At 48.0% G+C, this 10000-nt stretch overlaps 1 protein-coding gene and 2 non-coding genes across 3 annotated transcripts in view; all 3 read left to right on the top strand.

Moving 5' to 3' along the window:
- The window catches only part of LOC135824858 (exocyst complex component 7-like), a 30747-nt gene that overhangs the window by 13024 nt on the left and 7723 nt on the right, over positions 1 to 10000 (top strand). The window contains exons 18-20 of the mRNA XM_065337581.1: positions 315 to 374; positions 3568 to 3606; positions 8887 to 8964. Coding sequence (XP_065193653.1) covers positions 315 to 374; positions 3568 to 3606; positions 8887 to 8964 — 177 coding nt within the window. The remainder of the gene's footprint in view (positions 1 to 314; positions 375 to 3567; positions 3607 to 8886; positions 8965 to 10000) is intronic.
- Trnaa-agc (transfer RNA alanine (anticodon AGC)) lies at positions 2412 to 2484 on the top strand. The gene has a single exon. It is a non-coding gene; the product is annotated as a tRNA-Ala (tRNA).
- On the top strand, positions 3358 to 3430 carry Trnaa-agc (transfer RNA alanine (anticodon AGC)). The gene has a single exon. It is a non-coding gene; the product is annotated as a tRNA-Ala (tRNA).

Below are 10000 nucleotides of genomic sequence, written 5' to 3' on the forward strand. Positions count from 1 at the left end.
TATTCGAACTAATCATTTCACCCCTAGTAGAAAGTGATCATGGCATGTGGGCAGTGGAATCAACATGGCTCGCATCATTTTCAACGCGTTTAATTTCCGTCCTCCCGGGGCTAAACACACATTTCGGCTGCATTAAAATTTCAGCCTGTACTGCTGCTGCCTGCATGCACTATCACACTTCAGTGCAGCAAAATTTCTGGCTGCAACAATTTTTTTTAATTTTAGGCCGAAAAGGCCACGGCCAAAAATAGCCGAAAATAAATGTGCCGAATATTTGTTGGCTTACAGTATTTGTTCTTTACTTGTTTGTGCAGGGCCTAAAGAGTGATCCTGCGACGCGCATTGTCAACCTGAGGAATTCCTTTCAGTCAACGGTAAGAGAGGGAGCAACGTCGTAACCTGCATGCAGTACTCCACAGCACTGCGTGTACGCAGTGTGCATGTACGCAGTTTGTAGATACATGCAGGCGTTGCTGGATAGCAGACCATCTGGTAAAAGGAGAGCAATCACTCTCGCGCGCCTTCGCTCACCATATTTTCATTTCGGGCGCACTTTTCGTCGCGCGCCTTGAGAATTTCGAGTGCATCCGCATCACTATGAAGTCCATTCTGTTATCGGCCCTCTTAACCCTTTGTGTACGGACTGTACAACTTTCGATCCCCTGGGATCGAAACTTTTCAAATTTTCAATCGATCGTAACTCAGTCATTTCCGGGTTATATCCGAAAACTAAAATATGTAAGTCAAAGAGAAAACTCCCAGCTGTCCGATGTATGGTTCCAGAGTTACGAAGCTCGAAAGTCGAATCGCGGCAAATGTCGCTAAATAACCGCTCGCGCAAATTTGAATGAGGGATTTCCCCATCATTCTGGGCATGTAGTGACGTAGAAACACGTTCAAAATGGTAAACGGACTCATGGCAGTTTGTGAAATTTTTCTGAAGTAACAGTTAGTTGTTACGAGCAAGGAGAGCGAAATGTCTGATGCAAGACGACTTCTGTCGGAATATTGGTGTTGCAGCTAAGACGCTGGGCTGTAGCGCTAGCATTTTGACCTTCGTGGTGGCAAGCGTGGGCTCAATGTGTTCCTCTTGCGACGAGCTTTCCAGGAAGCCCAAGATTGAAAAAATCGTCAAAAGGAGACTAAAGTTATGACCCGGATAATTATAGAATTTGAGGTGAGTCGAGATCAAATTCAGTCTGTGTACAATTTGACAGTACATAAAGGGTTAAGAGTTGTGTTCATCACTGTTGAGGCTTCCGATGGAAAATAAAGGAATACTACTACTACTACTAGAATACATTCTGCAAACACTCAAATATTTCGTAACTCGGCTTTCCCTGAACGGAATTGAGTAATCGAAAGGTCTATTCGCATTAGAAAAAGCACAAGAAGCATTATCACCATCCATCCTTCGCTGTCAAAACAACAGCCAAAGCACTTCGCAAGAAATCTTTTGCCCGCCGAACGATTTGCGCGTCATGTCGTTGCTGTGGTGCGCAGCAAAAACTGTTACCTGAAAAGGGGTCTATAACCATTGGTCTTCAAACACAAGTCTTATTATAACCATTGGTCTTCAAACACGAGTCCTAGTCGCGCAGGTATGCAGTTAGACTTTCATCAGGCCGGCCATGAAAAGGTCGTGGGAGCAGCCATTGATCAGGTTCTGTCATGATGCAGACCTATTGGGCAGTGAAAAGAGAAAGAAAGCGCCCGCGCAGAGAGGAAATGCCCGAAACCCGGGCACGCAAAAAAGCCCCCCCCCCCCCAAACCAAAGAAACAATACCTCACCGCCCGAAAGAAACAGCCAACCGCCAAAATACGGAGAAAACATAGGATTTTTGTGTGGCAGGAGGCAGGGGAAGGGTCCTCCACCCCAGCAGCCCAGCGTGGGCTCCTCTAGGGGTGCGTTTGGTTGGTACAATCTAGAACAGGATCGAACAGCTGGTGCACATGGAGCAGCCTCATACCAACCAAACGGTACTCCAGAAATAGAGCACGTTTTTGTGAAAAGTTTGCCAAACTTGGCGCATTCTTCAAAATGTGTACACGTCACCATGCATGGTCATTTTGCACGGTATATGCGGTATGACGAGTCCAACCCAAAAGCGTATGCACGTGATCATTTGGGACCAAAATCGATGTTCCCGCCAGGTTTCACTGTGAAAAGTGAAACTTCTCGGTCTGCTCCTGGCCTTGAGGCCGGAGCAAATAGATTATGTTCTGGCCGACCCAGAACAGATGCAGTCCCAACCAAACGCGCTGTTCTGGTGAATCCTGTTCTAGGTTGTACCAACCAAATGCGTCCTAAGTGCCAATCATTGATCCTTTTTTTTAATTTTCTTCCTATAAATCCTTGGCTCTCCATGCAAGTGCTATAGAGTTGTAATATGCAACTGATTCCCAAGCAGGGGGACTAGCTCACATGGTAGAGCGCTCGCTTAGCATGCGAGAGGTACCGGGATCGATACCCGGGTTCTCCAGGCAATACCTTTTTTTCTCCTGTTTTAATGCAATGTTGAAGCTGTGGATGCTCCGCAACGGTACTGCGGAATATCCATCAGGAATTTTTTTGGTCTTTTTCGCCCAAGGAGTTTTCGGACTAAATGAATGGCTGGGGTCACTCGATTCAAACACTCAAAATCCTCTCTTTGCTGTATACGTCACTTGAATATTTCACCAAATTTTCAGGCCTGGCCCATCATCAGAATGAAACACAAACCCAATGATGGGCCAAGGCGGAAAATTTGGTGAATTTTTCAAATGACGCATGCAGCAAAGAGACCATGTGTGAGTGTGTGAGTTGAGGTGCCCTGATGTGTAAATGGCTGCAATGGAGTCTGGCACATAATTACAGCTCACCAAGAGTACATGAAACTCAAAGTGTGCAGCTCTGATGGGTTGCTGTCACCGTGAAATTCCGGGATTACATCATTATAGTGATGTAGTGCGTACAAGCAGGATTCAAGCAGGTCTCTTTCTGCACAACTGCAGCTTAGTTGTACGCACTACGCCACTTCCCGCCTGAAATATGCACCAAATATGATGTAATCACGGAATTCCGCCGTGACATACGCCCATGAGGAAAAGTCGGAAGTTGCACACTCTGGGTTTCATGTACCGTATTTCCCCGATTATTGGTCGCACTCGATTCTAACTTAAAATTGTTTCAATTTATCCGCATAAGTAGGAAGTCACGCTCAATAATTGTAAGTCGCACCCCCCCCCCCCCCTTCTTTGCTCTGGACGTTTAGTGTGAAAAGGTGCGACTTATTTTCGGGAATACTCTTGAGCTCACTGAAAATATCCTGGTGCCTCATATCTGAACTGCTAATATGCCACTGGTTTACCAAGCAGGGGGACTAGCTCACATGGTAGAGCGCTCGCTTAGCATGCGAGAGGTACCGGGATCGATACCCGGGTTCTCCAGGCAATCTTTTTTTTCCAATTTGTTTTAGGCCACAAGGTAACCAATAGTTTGCGTGTGTGTGTGTGTGTGCTTGCGTGTGTGCGTGTGTGGTCATCTGCTTCTGTCTATGCGTGTGTTTGTATTCCGGTCTGCATAGCTGTACGAAGGATTGGGTCAGCTGATGGAACATGTTAGCGTAAGTCGGGGACTTTCCCTAATTATCTGTTCCTCCATGCACTGTGCTCGGCTATTGAATACCACTGTCAGGCTGGGATTTCAGCCCTGAGTAGAACAGCCCCAAAACACGCTGTGATCTTGGTCCAGGTAATCAAAGGCAACAGGCAAACATGCCCTGGTCACTAGCCAGGTGGAGAGTTTCACCAAGTGTACATAACCCCCCCCCCCCCCCCCCCCCCCAGAGTGTGCAACACCTGATCCAGCTCTGGATAGGGTCTTGGTCGAGCATAATCGGATCTTTGCGCCATAATACCGCACACATCTGAGGGGAACCCGGGGAGTCGCGTGTGCTCTCGGATCGAAAACAATGGTGCCCTGCCTAAGACCGGCCTTGCGCTGGTGTGGAGTGTACGCATAACATGAGAAGATCCGACTACGCTCGACCAAGACCCTACGCAGAGCTGGATCAGGCGTTGCACACTCTGGGGGGTTACTGTATAACACGTTTATTTCGGTGTAACTTTAATTTCAGTAATTTTGGTAGAAAAACCCTGCACCTAAATTTAGATTACACCTAAAAGGCACTAGAGTATGCACTGTATGTGAAGGGTATGCTGGTCACCTAATTCTACATTACACCTGAAACCTGGCAGGTCCCTGACACCGAAATTTTACTAGACCTAAAATGACATGTTGTACAGTATGCACTGTTGGTTACACTGGGCAGCAGCACTGTAGGTTTGAATACTGCTGTGCATGACTGTGTACTGTGGGGCTCTGAAGAGTTGTACAGCCATGGGTACTAGGAAAGTGCACTTGCTATCCTACAGCCATGGGTTCTAGGAAAGTGCACTTGCTATCCAACATACAGTAAAGCCTGTCAAGGCGACCACTCGGATAAGGTGACCACCTGTCCTAGAAGACCACTGCAACCAGGACCAAGGGATGCTATTTCCAGTCAAATGACCCTGGATAAGGAGATCACCTGGTAAGAGAGACCACGTTTTGAAAGTCCCATGAGCGGTCGTCTTTGACAGGTTTCACTGTACTTGAGTACAGATCAATACACCCGTGTTGAAGGCAATGTCCGTACTAAGCAAGAGTTTGTCTTATCAGAGTACGTACTAATGAAGTGTATGTATTATCAGAGTTCGTATTTAAAATAAAAAAGTAAATTATCGTGTCTGTTCCTGAAGGTAATCACGACGGCCGCTAACACCATCAGTATCAGTGACATCTGGCTGGTAGGTAGGAGTCAGGTAGGAGTCAGGTAGGAGGTAGGTAGGAGGTAGGAGTCAGGGTGGACGCCATGGGCTGCGGTGGTTCCGACTCATCCTGCTCGTGGACCTCCTGTAGCCAATTCGGTCGATGATGGCAAACTTTCAGTCGGTTGACGTGCACTATCAGACGACGTGCCGTGGGCTCTGGCAGCTTGATGCGGTAGGGGACGGCTGAGAGCTTCTCTTCGACTAGGTATGGTCCGTGCCAAACTTGGCGGTTGTACCCGTTGGAATAGCTGGCACCAGAAGCCAAACCACGCCACCTGCTGCAAAGAGTCAGGGAGGCGTGACAGGGCATCTGCGTTAGCGTGAGATCGGCCCGCCCTGTACATAATGGTGAACTCAAATTCAGGCAAAAATTCCAGCCAGCGAGCCACAATCGCCGGTGGATTTTTAAAGTTAGCCAAATGTTCCAGAGAACGGTGATCTGTGCGCATAGCAAATTTTCTTCCAAGCAGGTAGCAACGGAAATGCCGCGCAGCCCACACCAAGCCCAACAATACCTTTTTGGTGGAGGCATACCGTGTTTCTGTATCGGCCAGAAGTCGACTAGCATAAGCTATCGGCCATTCCAGGCCTTCCTGAATCTGAGACAGCACTGCTCCTAACCCCAGTCCACTAGCATCTAGGTCTACCAGAAACGGTGATGCATCTTGTCCAAACCTGGGGTAAGCTAATACTGGGGCGGTCGTCAGCACCGTCTTCAGATTCAGGAAAGCGGTTTCACAGTCAGGAGTCCACGAAAACACCTGTCCTGTTTTTGTCAGGCTTTGTACAGACAAAGGGCGAGCAATGGTGGCAAAATCTTGCGCAAAACACCTATAGTAACCACAGAATCCCAAGAAACCACGCACTTCCCCTATGGCTTCGGGGGTAGGCCAGTTCCTTACTTTCTCAAGTTTACTCCCTCCCGGGTAGCAATGTGTCCCAAGAACTCTACACTTGCGCGAAACAAGAAACATTTACTGGGTTTTAACCTCAGATCTGCTTTCAAGAGGCGGTCAAAAACCAACTGCAGCCTGAGCAAATGCTCCTCAAACTTGCTTCCAAACACAATGATATCATCAATGTAAATTAAGCAAATCTGCCATTGAAGACCACTTAAAACCACGGACATCATTTGCTGGAAAGAACTGGGGCCATTACAAACCCCGAACGATAGTACGTTAAACTCAAAATGACCATCTGGGGTCGCAAAGGCGGTCTTCTCCTTATCCCTTGGGGCCATAGGCATCTGGTGATAACCAGAACACAGCTCCGAAGTTGAAAAGTACGCAGCCCCTCCCAAGGAATCCAAAGTGTCGTCAATTCTTGGAAGAGGATACGGATCTTTAACAGTCACACTATTTAAACGGCGGCAATCCACACAAAAGCGAATACTCCCATCTTTCTTAGTGACTAACACAATGGGTGAAGCCCAGGTGCTGGTGGAGGGTTCAACTACCCCCTGGTCTATCATTTTCTCAACTAGTTCCCTTGCCTCCCCTCGTTTTGCATGTGGTAGACGGCGCACCGGCTGGCGGATTGGAGCAGCTTGCTTAGTCTCTATTCGGTGTTCCAGTACCGTGGTCCTGCCTAACTCTTTACTACTCATGACAAACACGGAGCGGTATTTGGAGATGAGTTCCTTAGCTTTCATAATTTCCGTGTCACTGAGATCGGTGTCTTCTACATTCAATGTGTCTCCAGTCTCTTCTTCTGCCTGAGTTTCAGCACCCGCGCCCAGTTGCGTCTCTGGCGGGACGGCGAGGTATGCTTACGTAGCTTGGCTCGGGCGGTGGTGTCCCGAACCGCCCCGAAACCTTGGTGACTTGGCCGCGTTTCGTTGGGTCTTGAATTTGCGGAATTTGTCAAGGGCCCGTCTGCCATTACCGTCGTGGTGCGGGGCGGCGGCGTTCCTTGCCGCCCGTTGTCTTGCGGGGGCCATTTTCGGGTGCCCCGACTCGAGTTGCACCGTCAGGGTGTAACGGGACCCTACAGTACTGAGGACAACACACACACAGCACACAATAGTATCACACAATAGTATCACACAACAGTATCGGATCCTGTTCACTGCGCCAAATGCCGTAGTCCGGCAACCCGGAGTTAGGCCCCGGAGCCGCGGAATGACATGAACTAACTTACTAAACTTTCACATTACAAGGCCGTGCAGTGGTGGACACTTGGAGAGAGTCCACCAACATAATTTCCCTTACGCACGCACGCACATATACCTTGACATACTCTCACACACACACTCAGGCATAATTATACCGACACGTACACTCACACCAGCGTTCAGGTTTACTCACATCTTCCAAGAAGGTAACTTTGTTCAAGAGACGATATGATCGGAGAGAGCACAAGGCAAGAGAGACGAAAGCCGAAGCTTCCGCCTGAAGGCGGAAGGCCAGAGAGAGAGAGAGAGAGAGAGAGAGAGAGAGAGAGAGAGAGAGAGAGAGAGAGAGAGAGAGAGAGAGAGAGAGAGAGAGAGAGAGAGAGAGAGAGAGAGAGAGAGAGAGAGAGAGAGAGAGAGAGAGAGAGAGGCAGAAAGGCGATTGCCATAATATCTAACTATGGGCAGGAGGCTGATCGTACGAACACAATGAACCATGGTACACCCGCATGCCGCAGTGTACCAAACCTTAGCAATAATGTGTATAAACTGTATCACGAAGAGCGGAAGCCAGCTAAGGAAATAACAAGGTGTACCAAATAAGGTAGGCGCCAGACTTTGTGTGAAGACATAAAATAAAGGCAGTCATGAAACCGTTTATGGGAGAAAGATAAACGAGAGAGCTTGGAAGCTCAGGGCCCTGCGCTATGCTTTGTTGCCTAGCTCATCGTGCATGTTGTTAGAACTGATGGAAATGCTTTTTCCTTTGATTAGCTACATCATTGCGAAACGTTTCACTGAGATACTGAAGTAACGTCTTCTGCATAGCTATGGGACCGGCGCTGACTCTGCCAATCACGGGCGTTCTGGAGTCGACGGGATGTCTGTCCTGACGTTTCCTGGGACCGGCGCTGACTCTGCCGATCACGGGCGTTCTTCTTCTTCTTACTATTATACTGACGGCAACTAACATCCATTCTGATTGCATTTACTCGTCTCCCTACTTCGTATTTCTTTCCAGAAAATCTCCCCATACAGCAGGGAGTCGTTTACATAATATGACTCCCTGCTATACATCTACATGACTGTATACACGTTATAATTATTATGCTATCGGCCTACATGCGATTCCCGGGCTGGTCGACAGGCGGCCCAGCCAGCCTGCTAGTGGGATCTCGGCTTCGCACACAAATCCACACAAAATGTTACTGCACTGAATGCATTCCCCCGATATACTTCGCATACCGTATATTCTCTATTATAAGCGCCGTGCTTATATTTTTTCAACACCCCTCTACCCCGTGCTTATATTGGAGACCGCGCTTATATTGGAGACTGCGCTTATATTTTTTCAACCAATACATCCATACAAAGCAAGAAGAAATACATGCTAGATATTATGCATGCCGCATTGATTTCCACCAGGACCGTGCTAATAATAGAGACTGTGCTTATAATGTTTCGAAAGGTGCTCACAGTGTGCTAGTATTAGAGACTGTGCTAGTAATGGAGACCTGTGCTTATAATAGAGAATATACGGTATATACTCATTCTCTTGATGGTACCTTACTCTTGATGGTACGGGACAGGTACGGGATAGCGCCAGGCATGTCGATGGCACAAACAAACAAAAATATTGTGGCCAGCTGTCTTTGCTGGTACGGTACAGTACGGGACAGATACGGGATAGCGCCAGGCGTGACACAAACAAACAAACACCAAATTAAAGCTGTGTGGACCCTGGCTAGCGCCAGACGTTACTGAAGTAACGTCTTCTGCATAGCTACGGGAATAATTAGACACATAAATGAGGCAATCTTGTCATGTGGAGACTTAAAAGGCCACGTGTCAATAGCATGGATACGACACATGCACGTGTGTGTGTCTGTGTGTCTGTGTTTATGTGTTGCATGACGTGCAGTCTATCAACACGGAGAAGCAGAGCTCAGTCACTGCTAACCTGCCCAGTGATGGTACTGTACACGAGTCTACCAGCAGTGTGAGTAGTCATTCGTGTGTGTGTGTGTGTGTTTGTGTGTATGTGTATGTGTGTGTGTGTGTGTGTGTGTGTGTGTGTGTGTGTGTGTGTGTGTGTGTGTGTGTGTGTGTGTGTGTGTGTGCCAGCTAGTCCGGTTGGTGGGTACACTTATGCCTGATTGTGTTGGGTCTGTTGCCAACAGGCTCGGCTGCTTGAAGGTGTATTGTTGTATCTGCCACCTTTGTTGGTTTCAGGGTTCGTATACTTTCTATTTGAAGTATACATACCTGTTAAAGGGGAAGTCCGGTGAAAATTTTAAATTTCACAGTCCGTAGAGTTCGGGGCGTTGAGTCGAATGGTCTTTGTCCGAGGAGGCTGCGGCCTATGGTTCGTCAGATACGCCCAATCGAACATGTGCGAATTTGAGCGCGCCTCACCCAGATCCAGGTGATGACGTCACAGCGTGCAGCCAGGTAGCCACACCATCTAGTTGTGTACAAAACGGCCATATTCGGAGCGCGTTCGATTGGGGAACCGTTTGTCGCAGCTTCTCCGGACCAAGAACATTCGATTCAGTGTTACAAACACTACGTACCCTATGATTTTCAGCTCGGTAAACCTCGAGGTTATACCGTATTTTAGCCGTTTCCGAGTTGGACTTTTTCCGTCAGCATGCCTCTATACTACAGCTCTACGGATCTAGCAATGCGCTGCGTGCATGCTAGCTGTAGACGTGTAGTGCAGTCAACAAACTAGACTCATCACACACGGAACTAGTCCCGCACTGCCGTGCTGGGCTAGCTCGCTACAACAAGACTCAGAAAACTAGTCAACACACGGACGTGTCATGTACTAGTACTACACTCGTCCAGTCACGTAGTCAGAGAACGTGCGTTTCTCCTTGCCGGTGCGGGTGGTTGTGCTTTGAGAAAGAAAATTTTAGTTTTCCGCTCCAGTCCGGCCTCATTATTTTATGCTACAGCGATGAGTGCACAACCGTGACAAGTGACAAAATAGCGAACAGCTCCCGGACCTAGAACTTTCAGATTCCATAGCG

Source organism: Sycon ciliatum, chromosome 9, assembly GCF_964019385.1.
Source record: "Sycon ciliatum chromosome 9, ocSycCili1.1, whole genome shotgun sequence".
Classification (NCBI taxonomy): domain Eukaryota; kingdom Metazoa; phylum Porifera; class Calcarea; order Leucosolenida; family Sycettidae; genus Sycon; species Sycon ciliatum.